At 45.7% G+C, this 26,817-nt stretch overlaps 1 protein-coding gene across 8 annotated transcripts in view; it reads right to left on the minus strand.

Moving 5' to 3' along the window:
• The window catches only part of LOC121535266 (catenin delta-2), a 175,514-nt gene that overhangs the window by 12,761 nt on the left and 135,936 nt on the right, over positions 1 to 26,817 (minus strand). For all 8 annotated transcript variants that reach the window (XM_041842149.2, XM_041842153.2, XM_041842154.2 and 5 more), the window contains 3 exons: positions 15,297 to 15,429; positions 6,225 to 6,438; positions 2,845 to 3,028 (listed from right to left, as the gene is read on the minus strand). In XM_041842149.2, coding sequence (XP_041698083.1) covers positions 2,845 to 3,028; positions 6,225 to 6,438; positions 15,297 to 15,429 — 531 coding nt within the window. The remainder of the gene's footprint in view (positions 1 to 2,844; positions 3,029 to 6,224; positions 6,439 to 15,296; positions 15,430 to 26,817) is intronic.

Genomic DNA, 26,817 nt, shown 5'->3' on the forward strand with positions numbered 1-26,817 from the left:
TTCCCGTGTGCAGCAAGAATGGTCCACCACCCAAAGGACATCCAGCCAACTTGACAAAACTGTGGGAAGCATTGGAGTCAACATGGACCAGCAACCCTGTGGAACACTTTCGACACCTTGTAGAGTCCATGCCCCGACGAATTTAGGCTGTTCTGACAGCAAAAGGGGTGCAACTCAATATTAGCAAGGTGTTCCTAATGTTTTGGACATCAGTGCACTACTTTTGACCAGGGCCCATACGGGCCCAATATGTAGGACATAGGGTGCGATTTGGGATACAGCCTCTATCCTGTCTCCTCTCCGCTGCCCTTTAAATGTCAGGTCATTACGAGTCTGTAATGGTGCAGCCAGCCTGGTCTTCTAACAGGCCTCTGGATGGACAACATGGCTTTTATCTATCTGTGTCTCCTGTTAGAGGTTGGGCCCAATAGATAAGGAGATTATTCTGCCCTACCAAGCAAAAGAGCAGTAACTGCACATTTGGTCAAAAATGAGTTACTGACATTTTTGATACATTAAATACATGCTTTATCATGTGGACAAATATCCTGCCTCCACTGTGTTGAGAGAATGGGGCTCATGTTTACAGTAACTGGGAAAAAATACAGTGAAAGCAGGGAAAAAAGCAGTAACTGCCATCACTCACGTCAGTTACTGCCTTTTACCTTGGTTTCACTGAGCTTTGGGCTGCAGCTTCTGTGGTTTACCTTGGTATTATTGATTCTGCTTTCTGATACAAGTATCAAACTATATGACACGGACAGGAAACGTATTCCAGTGGGTGAACCAAGCATGAAGGCACTAACTGCCGTCTAGGGTCAAAGGTCATGGCAGAGGTCAGGGTCAATGTGAATACAAAATGGCCTCATGTTAAGACAACAGATACCCACATCTCTAGTGATCAGCCTACAAGTCATTTGGCTGGACAATTAAAAAACTATAATGCCATTTTTCTCAGTATTGATGCCCTGTTTGTGACTCCGTCGGCACCTCCAGAACTTTGTAATGGGCCTGATAAACAAAGAAGACCATGGATCAATCTACTGCATCTGTATCTGTTCTGGAGGGGCTCTTCAGTGATGAGTGAGTTGATTGTATAAGTGAGAGATGGCCTCTGGTTAGATAGAGACAGGGTCCTTTATCAGGCGTTCCAACACACAGCAGTCACTGCCCACTGACCACCCCAGGGTAGACCAGACACAAGAGATGACCCCAGAGATGAAAGGAAATGATACGAACAAGGGAACATGGAGCATCTTCAATAGGCTTGTTGACTCTTGTGCACTGACAATCTAACGGTAAAAGGGCTTGTTGACTCTATTGTGAGTCTGATCGATAGTGATAGTGAGTATGTTCTCTTGCTGTCAAGGTGGGCCATAGTCCTATTGACACACTTCCTCCCATTAGACACTAGCTGATCCCTGGCAGAGAGGCACCCTGTGAAGAATGTCAGTCAGCTAGCGTGCTGCGTACGCTGTCAGCCATGGTGATTCTGTTCTGAAGACAGCCAGCGTGAGTGTCACAGGATGAGGGACAGGTGTGTGATGAGGCGGCAGGTGGCGAGGCATCTTGGTCCCACACATTAAATATTCAATCAAAGCTCCTGTTCTGTTGTTCCTTAACGACCCATGAAACAGATGAATTAGCCTGCTGAGCTCAGGGATTTACTGTACAGTCAGTCATACTTCATCACAGGCAGGCATTAAGACTCAGCACATTTCACTTACAGTGGGCTTCCTTCCACTTCACGCTGCTGCAGTGCTGATTGGTTGTGCTGCAGAGGACTACCTGTCTGGTGGCCAATGGAAACAAGGCGTGCCCACAAAGTCCGCCTCCCTTTCATTAATCACTTCCTGCTTTGACAAGGTAATGTGTCGGCATATTAATGGTTTTCTTTCTATCAACTATTAGCGGATAATACCACTACAGAGAAGCGGTGACATATTGCACAGAGAGGGTAATGCACTGTAGCTAAAATGAATAACCCCTAAATTAACAGACAGGCAATGTATTAGCTAAGATCTCATTATTCTCCTTCTTCGCAGACACTTCTCTTGCTGGTACGCAGGAGACAAGGGCCCAGATATAAAGAGTAGAAACACTTGACACATAGCCAATTTTCTTCCGGTGCCAGCGCTATAATCAGAAAGTCTTTGACAATATTCCAGAATTATAGAATGCTTTAATGCCGTTTTCACACAACATCCCTCATAATGTTGGTAATTATGGGGAAGAGGCATGTTACATGTGCTCCCATAATCGGTCTGACACTTGTGGCATTCATTGTCTGTGATAAAACGTCCTTAATCAATAACATTCATTCGTCAAGTCAATACTCACAATACGGACAAAGCTACATGAGTATTCATGTGTGAAAGTGGGTTGTCCCACTAAGTTGAATGCACCAATTTGTAAGTCGCTCTGGATAAGAGCGTCTGCTAAATTACTTAAATGTAAATGTAAAATGAAAGAGCAATGTGTTACATCCTGCATTACCAACACAAAGGAACTGTGTGCAGGCAAGCCAGGCAGGGACAAAGCAGGGAGACATTCACCTGAAAGAATCCGACCGCTCTCAGTGAAAGCTACACCAAGAAGAGGAATAGTCCCCAGAAGAGACCTTACAACCCAGTGCATGTAACCTCAGGTTGACATACACTGTCATGACTTGTGACGTCTAACTTCTAACCCTGCCACTGTGCTTTCACTTCTGCTTTGCTTGCTCTTTGGGGTCTAGGCTGGGTAAATGTAAATAACTTTGTGACAACTGCTGATGTAAAAAGCTAGCAAGCTTTATCAAATAAATTTGATTGATTGACTCGAGGGTCCAGTAACAGTACTGACCTGAGGCAGCCGGTGGCGTTGCGGAGCACCTGGGAAGAGTGCAGGTGCAGTTTGCGGTCCTCTTGATGGGGCGAGGTGTCCCAGCCCGAGTGGGGGATGATGACAGCGTTGGTCAGCACAGCCAGGGCGTCCTGGATAATGGGCATCTTCAGGGCATCACACGACGACAGGTTCCACAGCACACCTGAACAGAGAACATCAGATAGGATAGGACGTTGACGAACAGTGATTTAACCTGGGAGAACGGTCAGGTGTAGAGATCCCGGGAAGGGAATGGTGATATATTGTGCACATGAGTGTGGAAACTGGTCTGGATCGTATAAAGATTTTTGTGGAGAACAAAAGTTGAATATACTTCCTCTGAAATTGAAATAAGGATCATGTTGGACAAAAACTCTTCAAAACATTAAAAAGAAAATTGAAAACTGTAAGGCTCTATAACTGTTTAATAACTTGTCACAAAACAGCATATTTCACCCCTAGTCTTGAATTAATGAGAAGCTGTTGTGATTGTGCAATAAACTGGGAACCCGGGGCTTCATAGATTTTTATATTTTTTCCCCCGTAATTTAATGTGCAAACCAGCCAACCTAAAAAAATGAGGGAATTTTCTCTCACCTACCAATTACATTCAAAGCCAGCGGCTTTGGCACAGCCTGTATGAGTAACCCACAAAGAGACAGAGAGGGAGGAAGCGCTCTCTCTCTGCAGCTGGGCTCTCCTCTCTCCTCTTTAACCACACTGACTACGACTTCAGTCTTCCTCCTCAATCTGGGGTGCTTTACTAAACACTGAACAGGGGCAATACGTGTCCACAGAGCGTATACCATCCTAATTTACATATGACTTCAACTGAACCTAAATTGCAGCGGCAATAAAAGACAACCGATTCATGTGCCACTATAAATTGCTTTCAGTAGGATGTGGTAGGAACATGGTGACTCTGCCATGGATGGTGATAAGAAGTGAGCAGCAGCTGTCAGCCAAAGATTGAGATACATACACAGCACAAGAGCTGGCCGGAGGAGGAGGAGGAGGAGGAGGAGAGGGTCCTTCACTCTACAACCCTCCATACCCCAACCCCCCCCCAAAAAACAACAAATAAAGCAACACCTCACGGCACAAAGCCTCTCCCCCATGTGACCTACTTGTTGTATGTTCAGTATGTACTGACATGTATGTGTAACTGATATATGCAACACACACTACATGTTCATGTTTTTAAATGTATGTAAATTGTAAATTATTTTGTCTGTAATGTATTTTTAGTTCTCGTGTCGGACCCCAGTAAGACTAGCTGTCGCCACTGGCGTCAGCTAATGGGGATCCTAATAAATCAAATCAAAAATCAAACCAGAGGGCACACACACACACACACTCAGAGCACTGATTGTAATGACCTTGAAAGCTGGCCCAACACATTATAATTCTTGTTGACCTTCACCACGTCATGTCCCTCCTAGGACACCGTAGCCGTAGCATTTATTATTGCAATTACCAGTTGTGAGGCAGTCAGTCACTCTTCACCCGTTCCTCTCACAACAACAATGTCATTACATAGATCTACTTTAGTCTTATCAGCCATGTTGGGATATTTTCCTTGTGGTCTGCTCTGCTCTAAATAACTAGCTGCATTGCTCATAATTAGTGGAGACAGTAATCTTGCAGAGAGCATCACTTTACCACGCTCGGGGTGGCGGACAGCATTTCTGTGTTTTCAAAAATGAAAGGGCTGCTGCCTATAGCGGTGGCGAGGGTGGGCTTGGCGGATAATAACCGCCTATAACATCATCTTCTTCCAGTGGGAAAAAAAGTTGATGGATTTTTTTCTTTCACTGGATAGATGAAAGAGGTTAATTGCCTCAGCCTTACATCATCGGGGAGGCAGGCGGTGCGAGAGCATCATTTCGTGGGGAGAAAGCAGGTCGTCTGCAGAACTGGACCCAAATTATCTCTACGGGGGGTAGCGGAAGTTGAGGGCACTGTGCAGGTTGTCAAGGTGACAGAAATTACATTTTAGTAACCTGATGTTTTTATATGGTTCAGGTGACGCAGCCGCTATGTCGTGAGCCGACAGTGATTCAGTGCAGATGACATTCCAATCAAATCAAATCAAATCAGCCACTCTTTACAATGAGTCACTGTGGTACCAAAACAAATATGAAGAAATAAACTACATCCCAGCTCTGATGGAATAAGACGTATAGATGTCTGTACATTTCTACCATTCTCCTCCAACTACTACTACTTTTAAATGAATCTACTCCGAGAACTACAGGGCAATTTGATTAACCATAATCTAGCCAGGCCACATCCTATCCCTCCATCCCTCCACTAGAATAGACTAATTGTACCCTGGCTGTGTAAGAGCAGCAACAGGGGTTCCTGTTCTGCATCACATGGAGTCCAGGATACAATCTACATCTTTAATCTCAGGAGACAAGAAATTCGCCATTAAAAAGAGCTTTATTCTTTCTGAATAATCATCTTGGTCTCCTCTACATAAAAGGGGGGCTTGCTAGAGCAGCGGGGGAAACAACAACCTTGTTTGGCTAACTGTGATGTCATAAACCACCGCCGCATGCCTAAGTAGGGCGCCCCTTGGCAGTTGGTGGCACGGGGAAGGCTCAGGGAAGGCTAGAAGACGGGTAAATGGTCCCATTAATCCATGCATAGTCACAGGAAGGGGAGAGGAGGCTCAGGCGCACACTGTGAAGAAGTGAATAGGCAGAATTCCTGTGGGCCGGGGAAGGTTTTCTGCAGCCTGATTAATTTGTGACAGGAGGGACTGTGTTCCAAGCGTTGAATTGCTTTCTAATTTATATAGTAATCTCCTTTAAGACAGTACCAGCACAAACCATTTATTTCCTAAGCGTTTCCTGTCTTAAAATCCTCTCTACAGTAAAAAATGTATAATAAAAGGATGAAGCAACATGCTCTCTCTAAACATAACTAGGGGATTTTACCTCTGACTTCTTATTGACTAAGTGCCTTTTGGCAATGTTCACTTTTAGAACATTTAATAGATGTCTGTGGTGCCATACCCCGATGAAGTTTCACATCATATTGTATCTCATCAAAAATATGAAATTTCTATCCAGTCAAGTCATTTGTGGATATTCGTGTTTTCATATTCAGTGTTTAACTAGCTGACTTATATTGATGACCCACTACTATGGATATTGATGTGAAACTTCCCTTTGTGATTCTTTGCCTTTACAGCCTATAGTAGTTATCCAGCCCCCAGTAACAGTGACAGTTCTGTGTATAAACTTGAGATAACACTTCCATACGCATCCAGGTATAATGCTTTATAATGTCATATAGCAAGGCTATGTTATGTCTCTCTATGTTATAACTTGTCACCAAACTCTGTTAACCTGTGAGCAGCTCCCTGATCTCCATGTCGGTGGTCTTCCTCAGCAGGCGGACCAGGGCTGGGATCCCCCCACAGTTCTTCAGGGCGATCTTGTTGTCATCGTTGGCCTTGCCGTACACTAGGTTCCTCAGAGCTCCACAGGCGCTGCGGTGAACGTCGGTCATTCTGTGATCTAGTAGATCCACCAGCAGCTGGATCCCTCCTTGCCTCCGGATCTGGTGAGAGGAACAGGGAGAGGAGAGGAAGGATGTAAGTGGATCCACTGGATCAAAATGAATAGATAGAGCAAGAGCAGTACAAATATGTATGCAATAGCGTAGCTAATATTCTTGACTGTTCAATTGTCTACCACAAAAGTCATACTTAGTCATAGTTTTCAGCATTGACAACAATATCCCTGGAGGCATCCCTATATAAATCCTATTCTTCATTTCACTCAGGTACCTTTTCTCTATAAATAAACTAGAGCCATGTCAAACACGTGGCTGCACACAGACAGAAAGGCCCAGGACACGCTGCCATAGCGTTCTGCCATATTAGTGACAGAGTGACAGAGGAAGTGATGACCTGGCAGAGTGACACACACACACACACACACACACACACCGGAGGAGTGGTGCCAACAGTCAGCAGATGTGCTGCCAGGTCCAACAGAATGGATCAGCACTGCTGCTGTTGCTGTACCTCTCAACTCCAATTAAACACAGAGGAGAAAAATCATTACAAATCAGAGACCCTGTTTATCTGGGTTCTCTGCTCCAATTGACTGACAATTTATTTAGTGACAAGGTTTTACCCCATCATGGCATCTGTTATTACAGTACATGTGCCATTTTATGGCTGATTCATATTCAGTCAATGCACAACCAAAGAGGTGTTGGCAAAGGTGATAGACACTGGCTCACTAGATTGCAGGCTACATGCTGTCATTATCCAGTACATGCTGTATGTATGTATATTCCCTACTGTTTATGAAGACACTTACTAGACACTCCCTCGCTCTGCTGTTATCAAAATAGAGCACCCAGTAAATAGTCATTCCCTTCACACAGCCTTCTGGTCCAAAAATAACCAAGATACTGCTAGGCGAGAAGGCACCATCATGACACACACAGCTAACGTGCATTGCCTTGCAGTACTATAAATAGTGTGCGTGTGCCTATGTGTGTGCATGCCTATGGGGTGTGTATGTGTGTAATCACGGATGTGTGTGTGTGTGTGTGTCTGCCCATGTTGCCTGTGTGATATATCTCATAGTCTGAGAGAGGCAATGAGATGTGCGTCAGCAGTGTTCCAGGAGAAGCCATCAGCTGACCTAATGACTTTCTTCCAATCCCTCCCAGAGGGCATCTGACCTGCAACTTATCCCTCCATCTCCCCATCCCTCCATCTTCCTATCCCTGCATCTCAACCTCCCCCCATCTCAGCATCCCTCCACCTCAACCAGTCAATGTCCCCACATATCACCCACATATCACGCACACACTAAGCTATCCAACATCCCTGCATACGGGTGAGGCATATCAGATGAGGCAAGAGTAGTTAATACTATCTATCCACTAATGTGAGAAGAATTCACAATTCTAGCACCTGGAATTTATCCTGAGCTGAATTATTCTCGCAAAAGGCTTCACAAAAGGTATACATTTTAGATGATGTACTGAACATGAGAGCAGAGGCGGACTTTGCTATGTTTTATAGGTTTCAACTGAAACAGACCCCAGCTGCCCAGCGCCCTCCCACTGACTATTCTCCCAATATGATGTTAGCAACTGGTATAACAACTTTATGGGGCCTATACATTTCATAATGTATAAGCAGTGGACTCAAGTGTCCCAGCTAGCACACAGCAGTAGAAATACAGTTGAAGTCGGAAGTTTACATACACTTAGGTTGGAGTCATTAAAACTCGTTTTTCAACCACTCCACAAATGTCTTGTTAACAAACTATAGTTTTGGCAAGTCGGTTAGGACATCTACTTTGTGCATGACACAAGTCATTTTTCCAACAATTGTTTACAGACAGATTATTTCACTTATAATTCACTGTATCACAATTCCAGTGGGTCAGAAGTTTACATACACTAAGTTGACTGTGCCTTTAAACAGCTTGGAAAATTCCAGAAAATTATGTCATGGCTTTAGAAGCTTCTGATAGGCTAATTGACATCATTTGAGTCAATTGGTGTTAGGCCTACTGCTGCTAGGTAGCTCTCTCTCTGCTCTCTCCCTCCCCTCTGTCTGTCCTTGATTGCAGGAGTGAAGTCTGGTGTGCGGGAGTCAGGGTTCCAGCTGCAGCTCATTCACCATAATCACCTCAGCCTTTAAGACCCGGTCAAACTTACCACTCATCGTCAGATCATAGTCAAGACGACCATGTTAGTCTCGCTGCCGACTCAACCTGTTTATTTTTGCTCTTTGTGTTTTGGCCTGTTCTATTTACTTTTTCTCCTGTGCCACAGATATTTGGAACCTGACTCCTGCCTCCGCTTCACTCCTGCCACCACCATCCTGCTCTCCACTACCGGACCTCTCTTTTGGACTCACCACGGACACTAGGACATTACGGTACCACACCTGCCCTGACCTGGATCTGTTACCCTCCCTGTAACCTGGACTTGCTCTTCCCCTATTATTGGAAACCTGGACTATTGACATTTTAAATAAACCTGTTAAACCTTCTCTGGCTTGGTGTACTTGTCTGCATTTGGGTTCTAATACTGGTAAATCATAACAGTATGATCTGACCATCATGAACCCAGCAGACAGTAGCTTGGATACCACCCCAGAGTGCACTCAAATTTGGACTGCCATAGCCAATCAGGGCATTTTACTTGGCCAACATGATACCCTGTTTAAGACGATTGCTGAGGACAGTCAGGTGCTGCTTAATCAGGTTCAATTACTCACCAATCAAGTGTCTGCCCTTACTACCCCTTCAGCCCAGATCAGAGAGCCTTTTGTTCCTGCTCCAGAGCGCTATGACGGGAACATGGGAACCTGTGGCGATTTTTTGACTCAATGCTCGTTAGTGTTTGAACAACAGCCCCTCACCTACGCCTCAGAAAGAGCCCGTATTGCCTACCTTATCAACTCTACTAGCGGTTCCGCTCGTGCCTGGGGATCCGCGGTCTGGGAGAGTCAGTCGGACATTTGCAACGCTTACGTTGCCTTCACCACTGAGATGAGGAAGGTTTTTGACCACCCCGTACGAGGCAAGGAGGCTGCGAAACGGTTGTTTTCTCTTCGGCAGGGGGCTCGCAGTGTGGCGGAGATGGCAGTGGAGTTTCGGACTTTAGCAGCAGTGAGTGGTTGGAATGACGAGGCATTACAAGGAGTGTTCATCAATGCTTTGTCTGAGACTTTAAAAGATGAATTGGTGTCATATGATGAATCGCCTACGCTGGATAATCTTATTTCACTCACCATCAGGTTGGATAATCGGATTCGGGAGCGCCGCCGGGAGAGGAGTGTTAGTTCCAAGCAACCTGTCTGTCATCAACAAACTCCTCCCCGCATCTTCCCTACGGAGAAAGCCGTGTCTTCCCGAGTCGATACGAGGAGCACTGAACCCGAAGCCATGGAGGTGGGTCGTGCACGGTTGTCCTCAGAGGAGCGTGCACGTCGCATTCAGGCTCGGGTCTGCCTGTATTGTGGAGAAGCTGGTCATTTCGTTCCTTCCTGCCCAGTTCGTCCGGGAAAAGGGCCGGCTCATCATTAATGGGAGAAGTTTTGGTGAGCCGAGCAGCGGATTCTTCCTCTTCTCCCCGCATTCTGCTCCAGGCATCCCTCCAGTGGCAGTTCCAGAATCTCTCTGTTAGTGCGCTGATTGACTCTGGTGCAGACGAAAGCTTTTGGATAGAGAGTGGGCTCAACAAATGGATTTGGAGACTGTTCCTATGGACTGTCCGCTGCAGGCTAAGGGTCTGAATGGACAATTGTTGACCCATATTACCCATCAGACTGTTCCTGTTTGTCTTAGAGTGTCGGGAAATCATCAGGAGAACATTCAATTCCATATTATCGACTGCCCACAGACCCCTCTGGTCCTTGGTATCCCCTGGCTCATAAGACACAATCCACACATTGATTGGGTGACAGGTAGAATTGTTTCATGGAGCACATTTTGTCATGTGAATTGTTTGTGTTCTGCTCTGACTCCTGCCAGTACTGTGCCTCGACCTCCACTGGAGTCCATGGATCTTTCTAATGTTCCTGACGTGTATCATGACCTGGCATCCGTTTTCTGCAAACACAGAGCTACTTCTCTTCCTCCTCACCGGCCTTACGACTGTGCCATTGACCTCCAGCCAGGAGCCCCGCTCCCCAGCAGTCGCCTGTACAATCTCTCCCGGCCGGAGACGGAGGCTATGGAGAACTACATTCGGGACTCCTTGGCGGCAGGTATTATGCGTCCTTCCTCGTCACCTGTAGGAGCGGGATTCTTTTTTGTTGCTAAGAAGGATAAGACCCTCAGACCCTGTATTGATTACCGTGGACTTAACAACATCACCATTAAGAACAAGTATTCTCTGCCTTTGATTAATTCTGCTTTTCCCCTCCTTCATGATGCTACCATCTTTACGAAACTGGATCTACGAAATGCGTATCACCTGGTGCGCATTCGTAAAGGTGATGAATGGAAGACTGCCTTCAACACACCCTTGGGACATTTTGAGTATCTGGTTATGCCTTTTGGGTTGTCTAATGCCCCTGCTGTTTTTCAGGCACTAGTCAATGATGTCCTTCGGGACATGTTGAATCGGTTTGTTTTTGTCTATCTGGATGATATCTTGATTTTCTCAGAGTCCTCCCAGGAACATGAACTGCATGTGCGCCAGGTGTTGCAAAGGTTGTTGGAGAACAAACTGTTTGTGAAGATGGAGAAATGTGAATTTCATGTGTCTGAGACCTCTTTTTTGGGTTACATCATCGCTCAGGGGGAGTTGCGGATGGACCCAGCTAAGATCTCTGCTGTCACGGACTGGCCAGCCCCCTCTACCCGCAAACAACTTCAACGATTTCTGGGGTTTGCGAACTTCTATAGGAGGTTCATCAAGGACTACAGCCGCATTGCGGCGCCACTCACCGCTCTCACCTCCATCTCACGACCGTTCGCTTGGAATGAAGGGGCCGAATCAGCGTTCGAAGAACTGAAACATCGCTTCGCCTCGGCTCCCATTCTGATGCAGCCGGACCCCGACCGCCAGTTTGTCGTGGAGGTGGATGCATCCGACACTGGGGTAGGTGCGGTGTTGTCACAGCGTTCTCCTGAAGATAACAAACTGCATCCCTGTGCTTTTCTCTCAAGGAAACTTTCTCAGGCAGAGAGGAATTATGATGTTGGCAATCGTGAACTGCTCGCCGTTAAGCTGGCTCTCGAGGAGTGGCGACATTGGTTGGAGGGGGCGGAACAACCCTTCATCGTTTGGACGGATCATAAGAATCTGGCTTACCTCCAGTCAGCGAAGCAGCTCAACCCCCGTCAAGCCAGGTGGGCACTATTTTTTGGGAGATTCAATTTTTCTCTGTCTTACCGTCCTGGGTCACGCAACGTCAAGCCTGACGCCCTGTCTCGTGTTCATTCGGCTGTTGATACTGGTAGTAACCCTGAACCCATTTTGCCTCCTACCTGCAGTATTGCGGTCGTCACATGTGACATCGAGGGGATTGTTAGACAGGCTCAACATCATCAAGCTGACCCTGGGAGGGGTCCTCCTAACCGGATGTTTGTCCCTGAGTCTGCTCGCTCCCAGGTACTTCAGTGGGCTCACTCGTCTCCCCTTACCTGTCACCCTGGAGTTTCGCGGACCCTTGACTTTGTGCGACGGAAGTTCTGGTGGGCCACGATGGAGGCGGACACTCGAGCCTTCATTGCTGCTTGTACGGTATGTGCACGAAGTAAGAACTCCACCCAGGCCAGCGCTGGTCATCTACGACCTCTACCTATACCCAGCCGGCCCTGGTCGCATATCGCTATGGATTTTGTCACTGGACTTCCCCCCTCGTCTGGAAAGACTGTAATTCTTACGGTGATTGATCGTTTTTCTAAGTTCGCTCATTTTTTGGCCCTACCTAAACTGCCCACTGCCAGAGAGACGGCTGATATTTTGGTTGAACATGTGTTCCGCTCTCATGGTCTACCCACGGATATTGTCTCTGACAGGGGTCCCCAGTTTGTCTCCCAGGTGTGGAAAGCTTTCTGTAAAGCTTTGGGCATTACATCCAGCCTGTCCTCTGGATATCACCCCCAGACCAACGGGCAAGCCGAGAGAGCGAACCAGGAGATGGAGACCGCTCTTCGGCTGTGTCACAGGGTCTAACCCTGGGTCATGGAGCTCCATGCTCCCCTGGGTGGAATATGCTCATAACACCTTGACTAACGCTTCCTCTGGTTTGTCTCCTTTTCTGTGTGCTCTGGGTTATCAACCTCCCCTGTTCCCTTCTCAAGAGAGGGAACTGGCGGTACCCTCGGTGCAGTCCCACATGCGCCGCTGCTTCAAGGTCTGGAGGAAGGCCAGGGTAGCTCTGTCCCGAGCTTCGGCGTACATGCAGAGGCAAGCCAACCGTCACCGGTCCCAGGCTCCCGGTTACTCTCCTGGTCAAGAGGTATGGCTGAAGTCACGGGACCTTCCATTGAAGGTGGAGTCTAAGAAGATGGCGCCTCGTTTTATAGGACCGTTCAAGATACTGTCTATTGTTAACCCCTGCGCGGTTAAGCTACAGCTTCCTGCCTCCCTACGGGTTCATTCCACCTTTCATGTTTCCCAGATTAAGCCTGTGTCGGTTAGCCCTCTGTGCCCGCCCTCTCGTCCCCCTCCTCCGCCCAGGATCGTGGGTGGGGGTCCGGTCTACACTGTCCGGCGACTTCTGGATGTTCGCCGCCGGGGTCGTGGTTTCCAGTACCTGGTGGATTGGGAGGGTTATGGTCCTGAGGAACGTTCCTGGGTGCCCAGGAGCTTCATTGTGGATCCTGCTCTGGTCCGAGAGTTTCATAGGTTACATCCCGATCAACCCCGTCGGCCGCCAGGTGGCGTCCGTAGAGGGGGGTACTGTTAGGCCTACTGCTGCTAGGTAGCTCTCTCTCTGCTCTCTCCCTCCCCTCTGTCTGTCCTTGATTGCAGGAGTGAAGTCTGGTGTGCGGGAGTCAGGGTTCCAGCTGCAGCTCATTCACCATAATCACCTCAGCCTTTAAGACCCGGTCAAACTTACCACTCATCGTCAGATCATAGTCAAGACGACCATGTTAGTCTCGCTGCCGACTCAACCTGTTTATTTTTGCTCTTTGTGTTTTGGCCTGTTCTATTTACTTTTTCTCCTGTGCCACAGATATTTGGAACCTGACTCCTGCCTCCGCTTCACTCCTGCCACCACCATCCTGCTCTCCACTACCGGACCTCTCTTTTGGACTCACCACGGACACTAGGACATTACGGTACCACACCTGCCCTGACCTGGATCTGTTACCCTCCCTGTAACCTGGACTTGCTCTTCCCCTATTATTGGAAACCTGGACTATTGACATTTTAAATAAACCTGTTAAACCTTCTCTGGCTTGGTGTACTTGTCTGCATTTGGGTTCTAATACTGGTAAATCATAACAATTGGAGGTGTACCTGTGGATGTATTTCAAGTCCTACCTTCAAACTCAGTGCCTCTTTGCTTGACATCATGGGAAAATCTAAAGAAATCAGCCAAGACCTCAGAAAAAGAATTGTAGACCTCCACAAGTCTGGTTCATCCTTGGGAGCAATTTCCAAACGCCTGAAGGTACCACGTTCATCTGTACAAACAATAGTACGCAAGTATAAACACCATGGGACCACGCAGCCGTCATACCGCTCAGGAAGGAGACACGTTCTGTCTCCTAGAGATGAACATACTTTGGTGCAAAAAGTGCAAATCAATCCCAGAACAATAGCAAAGGACCTTGTGAAGATGCTGGAGGAAACAGGTACTAAAGTATCTACTGTATCCACAGTAAAACGAGTCCTATATCGACATAAACTGAAAGGCCGCTCAGCAAGAAAGAAGCCACTGCTCGAAAACCGCCATAAAAAAGCCAGACTATGGTTTGCAACTGCACATGGGGACAAAGATTGTACTTTTTGGAGAAATGTCCTCTGGTCTGATGAAACAAAAATAGAACTGTTTGGCCATAATGACCATCGTTATGTTTGGAGGAAAAAGGAGGTAGCTTGCAAGCCGAAGAACACCATCCCAACCGTGAAGCATGGGGGTGGCAGCATCATGCTGTGGGGGTGCTTTGCTGCAGGAGGGACTGGTGCACTTCACGAAATAGATGGAATCATGAGGAAGGAAAATTATGTGGATATATTGAAGCAACATCTCAAGACATCAGTCAGGAAGTTAAAGCTTGGTCACAAATGGTCTTCCAAATGGACAATGACCCCAAGCATACTTCCAAAGTTGTGGCAAAATGGCTTAAGGACAACAAAGTCAAGGTATTGGAGTGGCCATCACAAAGCCCTGACCTCAATCCTATAGAACATTTGTGGGCAGAACTGAAAAGGCGTGTGCGAGCAAGGAGGCCTACAAACCTGACTCAGTTACACCCTGTCAGGAGGAATGGCCCAAAATTCACCCAACTTATTGTGGGAAGCTTGTGGAAGGCTACCTGAAACATTTGACCCAAGTTAAACAATTTAAAGGCAATGCTACCAAATACTAATTGAGTGTATGTAAACTTCTGACCCACTGGGAATGTGATGAAATAAATAAAAGGTTAAATAAATAATTCTCTCTACTATTATTATATATTTCACATTCTTAAAATAAAGTGGTGATCCTAACTGACCTAAGGCAGGGACTTTTTTACTAGGATTAAATGTCAGGAATTGTGAAAAACTGAGTTTAAATGTATTTGGCTAAGGTGTATGTAAACTTCTGACTTCAACTGTATGTGGTGTGAGCCAAACCAAAAAGGACTGCTGCATGTTATATTTTAGATGATGTAGTGAACATGCTGAGAGGCTAGCAGTGGATACAAGTTCCCCAGCTAGCACACACAGTAGAAACTGTATGGATCCGGACCCAACCGGTGCATGGTTACCTCAGACTTTATCTTGTTGTCTCCGAAGCACAGGTGTTGGAGGTAGGCTGCAGCGTTGGACTGGACCGAGGGGAACTGGTGCTGCAGCATCTGGATCACCTCAGGCAGCTCTGGGTCTCTCCAGCCAAACTCCCTGCAGAGGACCATGGGAAACACAGGGATGAATACAGAACAGAACTGGATGGGTAAAAGGCAGCTGCGTCCCAAATGGACCCTATTCCATATCCTCATAGCGCTCTGGTCAAAAGTAGTGCACTACATAGGAAATAGGGTGACATTTGGGACTCTGGCACAAGCATAGCAATACAGTGCTAAACCAAACGATCACTCATTGTGTATTATACTGCAATCTTCAATCTATCTTTTCAGATGACTGCTATACACATGTCTTTGTGTTGTTAAATTTTCGTGGTAGATTGACAAAGCTGTTGTGGTGGTAATTCCTCTAAGTGGTGTTGTGGTATAATGTCATTTCCTGCATTAGGCGTCTCTGTTCTCTCTTGCTTTTAAATGCCTTGAGCTTGGCCTATTGTATGTGTAGCTGTATTGATGTTTAATACTACAGTACGTTAGACTGGACACTTACGCTACATAGCATTGAGATACACTTACAGAGCAGAAAAACTAAGTGACACATGACATATGCATTGTCTGTCAGAAACAAACATGTATGACAGATTTGCCAAACAAACTTAAGTTCTCTCCATCCATCCCCATAGCACATGGCCTAGCATTTAAAAACATATTTTAATTATAAGAGATATTAAAATCCAAAACAAGGTTGTTTTCTACACCCACAAGTTATGAATGAAATAATTCTGCAATAATTATACAGACTACAGTCGTGGTCAAAAGTTTTGAGAATGACACAAGTATTGGTCTTCACAAAGTTTGCTGCTTCAGTGTTTTTAGATATTTTTGTCAGATGTTACTATGGTATACTGAAGTATAATTACAAGCATTCCATAAGTGTCAAAGGCTTTTATTGACCATTACATTAAGTTTATGCAAAGAGTCAATATTTGCAGTGTTGACCCTTCTTTTTCAAGACCTCTGCAATCCGCCCTGGCATGCTGTCAATTAACTTCTGGGCCACATCCTGACTGATGGCAGCCCATTCTTGCATAATCAATGCTTGGAGTTTGTCAGAATTTGTGGGGTTTTGTTTGTCCACCCGCCTCTTGAGGATTGACCACAAGTTCTTAATGGGATTAAGGTCTGGGGAGTTCCCTGGCCATGGACCCAAAATTTTGATGTTTTGTTCCCCGAGCCACTTAGTTATCACTTTTGCCTTATGGCAAGGTGCTCCATCATGCTGGAAAAGGTATTGTTCGTCACCAATCTGTTCTTGGATGGTTGGGAGAAGTTGCTCTTGGAGGATGTGTTGGTACCATTCTTTATTCATGGCTGTGTTCTTAGGCAAAACTGTGAGTGAGCCCACTCCCTTGGCTGAGAAGCAACCCCACACATGAATGGTCTCAGGATGCTTTACTGTTGGCATGACACAGGACTGATGGTAGCGCTCACCTTGTCTTCTCCGGACAAGCTTTTTTCCGGATGCCCCAAACAATCGGAAAGGGGATTCATCAGAGAAAATGACTTTACCCCAGTCCTCACCAGTCCAATCCCTATACCTTTTGCAGAATATCAGTCTGTCCCTGATGTTTTTCCTGGAGAGAAGTGGCTTCCTCTCTGCCCTTCTTGACACCAGGCCATCCTCCAAAAGTCTTCGCTTCACTGTGCGTGCAGATGCACTCACACCTGCCTGCTGCCATTCCTGAGCAAGCACTGCACTGGTGGTGCCCTGATCCCGCAGCTGAATCAACTTTAGGAGACAGTCCTGGCGCTTGCTGGACTTTCTTGGGCGCCCTGAAGCCTTCTTCACAACAATTGAACCTCTCTCCTTGAAGTTCTTGATGATCCGATAAATTGTTGATTTAGGTGCAATCTTACTAGCAGCAATATCCTTGCCTGTGAAGCCCTTTTTGTGCAAAGCAATGATGACGGCACGTGTTTCCTTGCAGGTAACCATGGTTAACAGAGGAAGAACAATGATTTCAAGCACCACCATCCTTTTAAAGCTTCCAGTCTGTTATTCTAACTCAATCAGCATGACAGAGTGATCTACAGCCTTGTCCTCGTCAACACTCTCACCTGTGCTAACGAGAGAATCACTGACATGATGTCAGCTGGTCCTTTTGTGGCAGGGCTGAAATGCAGTGGAAATGTTTTTGGGGGATTAAGTTCATTTTCATGGCAAAGAGGGACTTTGCAATTAATTGCAGTTCATCTGATCATTCTTCATAACATTCTGGATTATATGCAAATAGCCTGAGGCTAGCTATGGGCTGTCAGAGACCCCTGTCATCCCCACCACCCCCACCCCCACCACTATCTTCACCACCCACACCACTATCACCACCACCCCACCCAATTTTAATCGGCAACAAAGAGAGAGAGTGAGAGACACACACTGGTGCTAAGGCGTTGCCCTCCCTGTACAGTGTAAACACCTTCCAGCAACTGTTCAACCTCCAACCATCACAGCTGTCCGCAATCAGGCCTTTCAGTTTGTCAGCTCTCAAAAACCGAGAATCAATTAACGACTGGGATCACGTGTGAGAGAGAGAGAGATGTGAGAGAAAAGGAGAGGTGTGATGAGAGCGAGAGAGAGAGCTAGCGAGAGAGGAAAACTAGAAACAGAGAGCTAATTCTGATCCACATGGCCACAGTCAGTGATGTACACACTACGACGGCTAAAAGAGCCTCAGGACCATTTCATCTCCCCACAATCCTTCTCCCAGCAATACATACCACCACTAACATGAGCCAAGGAGAAATGGAGGAGGCCCATGGCCATTTACAGAGAAAGAGAAATGTTAACTTTCAAAAAGGTCAACATAGTGATGGGGCTCTAGCTGGGATTCTCTCTGACATCAATCACATAAAACAAAACCCAGAAAAATAAAACACCAGGGAGCCCAGCTATGGACGTCTCTCCTGAGACTCTTCAGAACTGTTACATTGAAAGTGGAGTTTCATGCGGTAGGGGAGCAGTGTACCAACCAAACACAGTGGAGCATCATTCCATTTCCAGACTACATAGGCAGCTGCCAAGTCTTCCTGCACCCTTCTACCAAGCAGCTGAACCCCACACTAGTGGGCACTGGGCATGCTCAGTTCAGGCAGTAACTAGGCTGCACTGTTATTCAACTGAGCACTTATTGTTGAGTTATTGGAGCTGACTGGTGTGCAGTCGTCAGAAATGATTTCCTTGTGAATATAAGGCATCAAAGGGAATGAACACAGAGGAGCATAGAGGGATTGAAATCCTTTTGATTCAGAAAATTGACCAATGGGACAAAAAGTTTTTCAATGTTGTTTTTTTCCCCTCTCATCGCAGATGATTATGAAGCTTGTTCACATGCTCTATGGTCTGTCCCTGTGAGGCATGGTTGGATTAGCAAAAACATTCACCCATCGCCATATTCATCTACTATAATGATGATCACATCTGTGCATCTGAGCATTTGTAGATCAAACACAACTTCCTACAAAATAATCTAAAGATTATGTAACCTTGCATAAGTCACCTTTGGGTAATTGGGCAATCAAAATGCTCAAACAGTTTGTGCAAACTGCTGTATGTTTAATCATATCCAATTCAGAAGTGGGTCGCTTGCTGAAACATCGCCTTCAGTCAAATGAAGTTGGAATGCATTACTGTACATAGGCTTTTAAGTTACTTTCTAGCACAAACATTTCAGAGACACTGTTGTACATTCTGTATGTTTGTGTTAGCTTATCAGTTAATGAACTGAACAAAAATATAAATGCAACATGTTGGTCTCATGAGCTGAAATAAAAGATCCCAGAAATGTTCCATACACACAAAAAGCTTATTTCTCTCAAATGTTGTGCACAAATTTGTTTGCATCCCTGTAAATTAGCATTTCTCCTTTGCCAAGATAATCCATCCACCTGTTAGGTGTGGCATATCAAGAAGCTGATTAAACAGCTTGATCATTACACAGGTGCACCTTGTGCTGGGGACAATAAAAGGCAAGTCTAAAATGTGCAGTTTTGTCACACAACACAATGCCACAGATGTCTCAAGTTTTGAGGGATGTGCAGTTGGCATGCTGACTGCAGGAATGTCCACCAGAGCTGTTGCCAGAGAATTGAATGTTTATTTCTCTACCATAAGCCGCCTCCAACGTCGTTTTAGAGAATTTGGAAGTACAGTGGGGAAAAAAAGTATTTAGTCAGCCACCAATTGTGCAAGTTCTCCCACTTAAAAAGATGAGAGAGGCCTGTAATTTTCATCATAGGTACACGTCAACTATGACAGACAAATTGAGAAAGAAAAATGCAGAAAATCACATTGTAGGATTTTTTATGAATTTATTTGCAAATTATGGTGGAAAATAAGTATTTGGTCACCTACAAACAAGCAAGATTTCTGGCTCTCACAGACCTGTAACTTCTTCTTTAAGAGGCTCCTCTGTCCTCCACTCGTTACCTGTATTAATGGCACCTGTTTGAACTTGTTATCAGTATAAAAGACACCTGTCCACAACCTCAAACAGTCACACTCCAAACTCCACTATGGCCAAGACCAAAGAGCTGTCAAAGGACACCAGAAACAAAATTGTAGACCTGCACCAGGCTGGGAAGACTGAATCTGCAATAGATAAGCAGCTTGGTTTGAAGAAATCAACTATGGGAGCAACTATTAGGAAATGGAAGACATACAAGACCACTGATAATCTCCCTCCATCTGGGGCTCCACGCAAGATCTCACCCCGTGGGGTCAAAATGATCACAAGAACGGTGAGCAAAAATCCCAGAACCACACGGGGGGACCTAGTGAATGACCTGCAGAGAGCTGGGACCAAAGTAACAAAGCCTACCATCAGTAACACACTACGCTGCCAGGGACTCAAATCCTGCAGTGCCAGACGAGTCCCCCTGCTTAAGCCAGTACATGTCCAGGCCCGTCTGAAGTTTGCTAGAGTGCATTTGGATGATCCAGAAGAGGATTGGGAGAATGTCATATGGTCAGATGAAACCAAAATAGAACTTTTTGGTAAAAACTCAACTCGTCGTGTTTGGAGGACAAAGAATACTGAGTTGCATCCAAATAACACCATACCTACTGTGAAGCATTGGGGTGGAAACATCATGCTTTGGGGCTGTTTTTCTGCAAAGGGACCAGGACGACTGATCCGTGTAAAGGAAATAATGAATGGGGCCATGTATCGTGAGATTTTGAGTGAAAACCTCCTTCCATCAGCAAGGGCATTGAAGATGAAACGTGGCTGGGTCTTTCAGTATGACAATGATCCCAAACACACCGCCCGGGCAACGAAGGAGTGGCTTCGTAAGAAGCATTTCAAGGTCCTGGTGTGGCCTAGCCAGTCTCCAGATCTCAACCCCATAGAAAATCTTTGGAGGGAGTTGAAAGTCCGTGTTGCCCAGCGACAGCCCCAAAACATCACTGCTCTAGAGGAGATCTGCATGGAGGAATGGGCCAAAATACCAGCAACAGTGTGTGAAAACCTTGTGAAGACTTACAGAAAACGTTTGACCTGTGTCATTGCCAACAAATGGTATATAACAAAGTATTGAGAAACTTTTGTTATTGACCAAATACTTATTTTCCACCATAATTTGCAAATAAATTCATTAAAAATCCTACAATGTGATTTCTTGTATATTTTTTTCTCATTTTGTCTGTCATAGTTGACGTGTACCTATGATGAAAATTACAGGCCTCTCTCATCTTTTTAAGTGGGAGAACTTGCACAATTGGTGGCTGACTAAATACTTTTTTTCCCCACTGTATGTCCAACTGGCCTCACAACAGCAGACCACGTGTAACCACACCAGCCCAGGACATCCACATCTGGCTTCTTCACCTGTGGGATCGTCTGAGACCAGTCACCTGGACAGCTGATGAAACTGAGGAGTATTTATTTCTGAAATAAAGCCCTTTTGTGGGGAAAAACGTATTCTGATTGGCTGGGCCTGGCTCCCCAGTGGGTGGGCCTATGCCCTCCAGGCCCACCCATGGCTGCGCCCCTGCCCAATTGACTGATTTCCATATAATTATTGCATGTTGCGTTTATATTTTTGTTCAGTAGATTTGGTGTGCATTCGAAATGGCACCCTATTTCCTTTATAGTGCACTTCTTTTGACCAGAGCCCTGGTCCCTGGTCAAGAGTAGTGCACTTCATAGGGTACAGGAAACAATTTTAGACATACAGTGGGGAGATCCAGGCTCTGTCACCGCCGGCCGCGACCGGGAGACTCATGGGCGGCGCACAATTGGCCCAGCGTCGTCCAGGGTAGGGGAGGGAATGGCCGGCAGGGATGTAGCTCAGTTGATAGAGCATGGCGTTTGTAACGCCAGGGTTGTGCGTTCGATTCCCACGGGGGGCCAGTATAAAAAAAATATGTATTCACTAACTGTAAGTCGCTCTGGATAAGAGCGTCTGCTAAATGACTAAAATGTAAATGTAAAAATGTGGGAGAACAAGTATTTGATACACTGCCGATTTTGCAGGTTTTCCTACTTACAAAGCATGTAGAGAAAAAATCCTGAAAATCACATTGTACGATTTTTAAGTAATTAATTTGCATTTTATTGCATGACATAAGTTTTTGATCACCTACCAACCAGTAAGAATTCCGGCTCTCACAGACCTGTTAGTTTTTCTTTAAGAAGCCCTCCTGTTCTCCACTCATTACCTGTATTAACTGCACCTGTTTGAACTCGTTACATGTATAAAGACACCTGTCCACACACTCAATCAAACAGACTCCAACCACTCCACAATGGCCAAGACCAGAGAGCTGTGTAAGGACATCAGGGATAAAATTGTAGACCTGCACAAGGCTGGGATGGGCTACAGGACAATAGGCAAGCAGCTTGGTGAGAAGGCAACAACTGTTGGCGCAATTATTAGAAAATGGAAGAAGTTCAAGATGACGGTCAATCACCCTCGGTCTGGGGCTCCATGCAAGATCTCACCTCGTGGGGCATCAACGATCATGAGGAAGGTGAGGGATCAGCCCAGAACTACACGGCAGGACCTGGTCAATGACCTGAAGAGAGCTGGGACCACAGTCTCAAAGAAAACCATTAGTAACACACTACGCCGTCATGGATTAAAATCCTGCAGCGCACGCAAGGTCCCCCTGCTCAAGCCAGCGCATGTCCAGGCCCGTCTGAAGTTTGCCAATGACCATCTGGATGATCCAGAGGAGGAATGGGAGAAGGTCATGTGGTCTGATGAGACAAAAATATAGCTTTTTGGTCTAAACTCCACTCGCCGTGTTTGGAGGAAGAAGAAGGATGAGTACAACCCCAAGAACACCATCCCAACCGTGAAGCATGGAGGTGGAAACATCATTCTTTGGGGATGCTTTTCTGCAAAGGGGACAGGACGACTGCACCGTATTGAGGGGAGGATGGATGGGGCCATGTATCGCGAGATCTTGGCCAACAACCTCCTTCCCTCAGTAAGAGCATTGAAGATGGGTCGTGGCTGGGTCTTCCAGCATGACAACGACCCGAAACACACAGCCAGGGCAACTAAGGAGTGGCTCCGTAAGAAGCATCTCAAGGTCCTGAAGTGGCATAGCCAGTCTCCAGACCTGAACCCAATAGAAAATCTTTGGAGGGAGCTGAAAGTCCGTATTGCCCGCCGACAGCCCCGAAACCTGAAGGATCTGGAGAAGGTCTGTATGGAGGAGTGGGCCAAAATCCCTGCTGCAGTGTGTGCAAACCTGGTCAAGACCTACAGGAAATGTATGATCTCTGTAATTGCAAACAAAGGTTTCTGTACCAAATATTAAGTTCTGCTTTTCTGATGTATCAAATACTTATGTCATGCAATAAAATGCAAATAAATTACTTAAAAATCATACAATGTGATTTTCTGGATTTTTGTTTTAGATTCCGTCTCTCACAGTTGAAGTGTACCCTCTACATGCTTTGTAAGTAGGAAAACCTGCAAAAACGGCAGTGTATCAAATACTTGTTCTCCCCACTGTATTTACATATGTATACAGTATGTCTGTGTTAGTTTAGCTGTTTAGTCCACATGTATTGGGTTAAATTGGGAAGCTATCTTAAAGGGTCCCACAGTGGGAGCTCTCAGATCCCACAGCCAGCCAGCCAGGGAGCACAGCCAGACAGACACCGGGGCCAGGCGGATCGAGAGGCACTATGTGTCTGTAATGAAGTGACCACAAAAGGATCACTATAAGAGCGTCCAGGTCGAACCATTAAAATGGAGGTTATGGCTCTTATTTACAGCACCAGAGAGAGGCTATGTCCCAAAATAGGACACTAGTGGCTGTGTTCCGTGTTGTAGTGTCTGAGATGTGGCCGATTAGGCTGGATTAGCTTCAGCAGGGGAGTTCCCATGCCGACATCCCCAAGCACTCACACGTATGCACATGCATGCACTCACGTACGCATGCACGCACACTCATATGCACTCACTCACACACACACACATCCGCACACATGCAAGCATGCACGTACCTGTGTGCACACACACACGCACACACACTGACCTTTGACAATTGTCTCTCCCTAATTAATGCACAGCCAGACAAGCATTACTTTACCATAAGAATTGTGCATCCCAATGCACAGAGCAGCATATTAAAACATACTAATGCTGCTTAGCTTGTACCGTACACTAGTGCTGGCCTGAATAGATGTTCCGTATATTCATTGTACTCATTTATTGCCCTCAGCAGTAGTTGTGCCTTTCAGCTACAATGACTGTTCTTCCTCAACCACATCTGTCTTTCAAGAGGGCATGGACGGAAGTAAGACTTGCCCTCACCACTTCCTCCAGAGCCACATCGCCTCAGAGGATGAGTAGGCTCATGCATTCCTCAGGGCTCCAGTGCTGTGTTTGCCATTTCACTTCTTCATTAGAGAATTACCCAAGGACAATTTTTCATCCAAATGGCCGTGTGACAGCCCATGCTAATACCACCGTTCTCACATCTCATCTCGTCCTCTCTCCTCAATCTCACACCACAGCCCTGACAGCTATAAAAGAGAGAAGCATCATTCAGCTCAGCTCAGTCAAATGACTTGAAAACATCATATGCCAGGTATCAGTAGTAGCTAGCAAATAATGTTTTACTTTAATTCCATATATTTATCGCTCTATCTATTTGTAAGTGTTGGTACTGTAGATTCTGAACATTCTCTATAGCTATTCTGTCTCTGTGTGTAGTCCCATCTCGGCACTCTCAGAGCTTTAAAGCAGTAAAGAGCAGTTTGCATAACAGTCCCCCCCATAGCATGCACGCTAGAGCAGGCCTTTCAATAGCCAATCCTGTGGACTAAAATGACAGCTTTTAACTTTGAACGCCGCTCATTTTGTAAGATAGGAGGGTGGTTTTCTGGTAATTTTCGCAAGGTCTCCATGTCATCTCTAAAAATCATACAGCAAAATGATCCAGGTTGGCAGGGGAGTTGAGCTGAGGTTAAATCCCCTCAGTAGAAAGTAATGTAGCATTTGGCGACTCACTGGATTGAAACTAACTCCCAGGGTTGCAGACGGATCGTCATTCAGGGCTTTGTTCAAGTGCAGCCAGGTGAACTTATCTGTCGGCCCCATAGCTGGGAACATTTACACCAGAATACAGAATGCCATGCTTGGGCCAATCAAACAATTCCCCCCTATAATAGCGTTATAAATTATGTATTCTAAATGCATGGCTCGGCAATCTAATTAAAGACCATGGGAAATGGGGGTAGACATTTTAACTGAGTATGTTGTTGACTACTGTCTTGGGCCAAAATTATATTTCCAATGACTCAAGGCTTATACAATAGAGTGAACACAACACACACGTAAAAACTGTAAGCAAACACTGCTGCCTCACACCACAGAGGAATGACACAGAGGGGAAGGAAGCATTCTTGATGACCCAGGCAACCAATCAAATACACAGACATACATGGGCCTTTCAGATAGGAAGACACACACAGTCATTCAATGTGCGTGACTTCATTCTTCGGCAAAAAGTGACATCCGTTTACGATGTTAATTTTTTTATTTAAAAATGGTGCTATTGTCAATGAGACACAATTATGTAATATCATCTAACAAACATTATCAAAAACATTTTGGTTCAACTTCACAATAAAGGGAACTATACAATCTGACAGACCTTTCCAATTTGAAAAAGATGGCCTTTCCATTTCAATACTAATTAGTGCCATTATAGAAATATGTTAGTCTCTTTAATTAACCATGTGTTAACTTGGCCACAATATCAGATGACAACTGGTTGTGCAGAATGACAATACTAGACTGAAGTGCAGTTATCGGTATGAACGTTGTACAAGGGAACACAGTTGAAGGGCAATAGTCCATGTAATTGTTCTCGCTCAATGTTCTAGTTTGGTTTAGCCAGTCAAGTGTGGATGGTGTTTAAACAAACACTTTAATGAGCAATTTACTTCTCTGCTTCCTTTAATGCTTTAATTCAGCATCCATCCACAGTCCTCCTGTCTAAACACTATCAGAAATCAGACACTATCAATAAGCTCCATAGACTAAGCTTTTGAAAGCACTGCAAATGCAGAGTGCAAAGGGTTAAATGCTGGACATGTATGACAGATGTCAAATGTATGTACAGTCCATTCGGAAAGTATTCAGACCACTTGACTTTTTCAAAATTCTTTACATTACAGCCTTATTCTAAAATTGATTATCTTGTTTTTTTCCCACATCAATCTACACACAATACCCCGTAATGACAAAGCAAGAACACCTTTTTTAAAATTAAACAGATCCATTTACATAAGTATTCAAACCCCTTACTCAGTACGTTGTTGAAGCACCTTTGGCAGCGATTACAGCCTCGAGTCTTCTTGTGTATGACACTAAGCTTGGCACACCTGTATTTGGGGAGTTTCTCCCATTCTTCTCTGCAGATCCTCTCAAGCTCTGTCAGGTTGGATGGGGAGCATCGGTACACAGCTATTTTCAGGTTTCTCCATCGGGTTCAAGTCCGGGCTCTGGCTGGGCCACTCAAGGACATTCAGAGATTTGTCCCGAAGCCACTCCTGTATGCTTAGGGTCGTTGTCCTGTTGGATGGTGAAGCTTCGCACCAGTCTGAGTTCCTGAGCGCTCTGGAGCAGGTTTTCATCAAGGATCTCTCTGTACTTTGCTCCGTTCATCTTTCCCTCGATCCTGACTAGTCTCCCAGTCCATGCCACTGAAAAACATCCCCACAGCATGATACTCCCACCACCATGCTTCAGCGTAGGGATGGTGACAGGTTTCCTTCAGACGTGACGCTTGGCATTCAGGCCAAAGAGTTCAATCCTGGTTGCATCAGACCAGAGAATCTTGTTTGTCATGGTCTGACAGTCCTTTAGGTGCCTTTTGGCAAACTCCAAATCGCCTGTCGTGCCTTTTACTGAGGAGTGGCTTCCGTCTGGCCACTCTACCATAAAGGCCTGAATGGTG

This window comes from Coregonus clupeaformis, chromosome 21, assembly GCF_020615455.1.
Source record: "Coregonus clupeaformis isolate EN_2021a chromosome 21, ASM2061545v1, whole genome shotgun sequence".
In the NCBI taxonomy this organism is placed as follows: domain Eukaryota; kingdom Metazoa; phylum Chordata; class Actinopteri; order Salmoniformes; family Salmonidae; genus Coregonus; species Coregonus clupeaformis.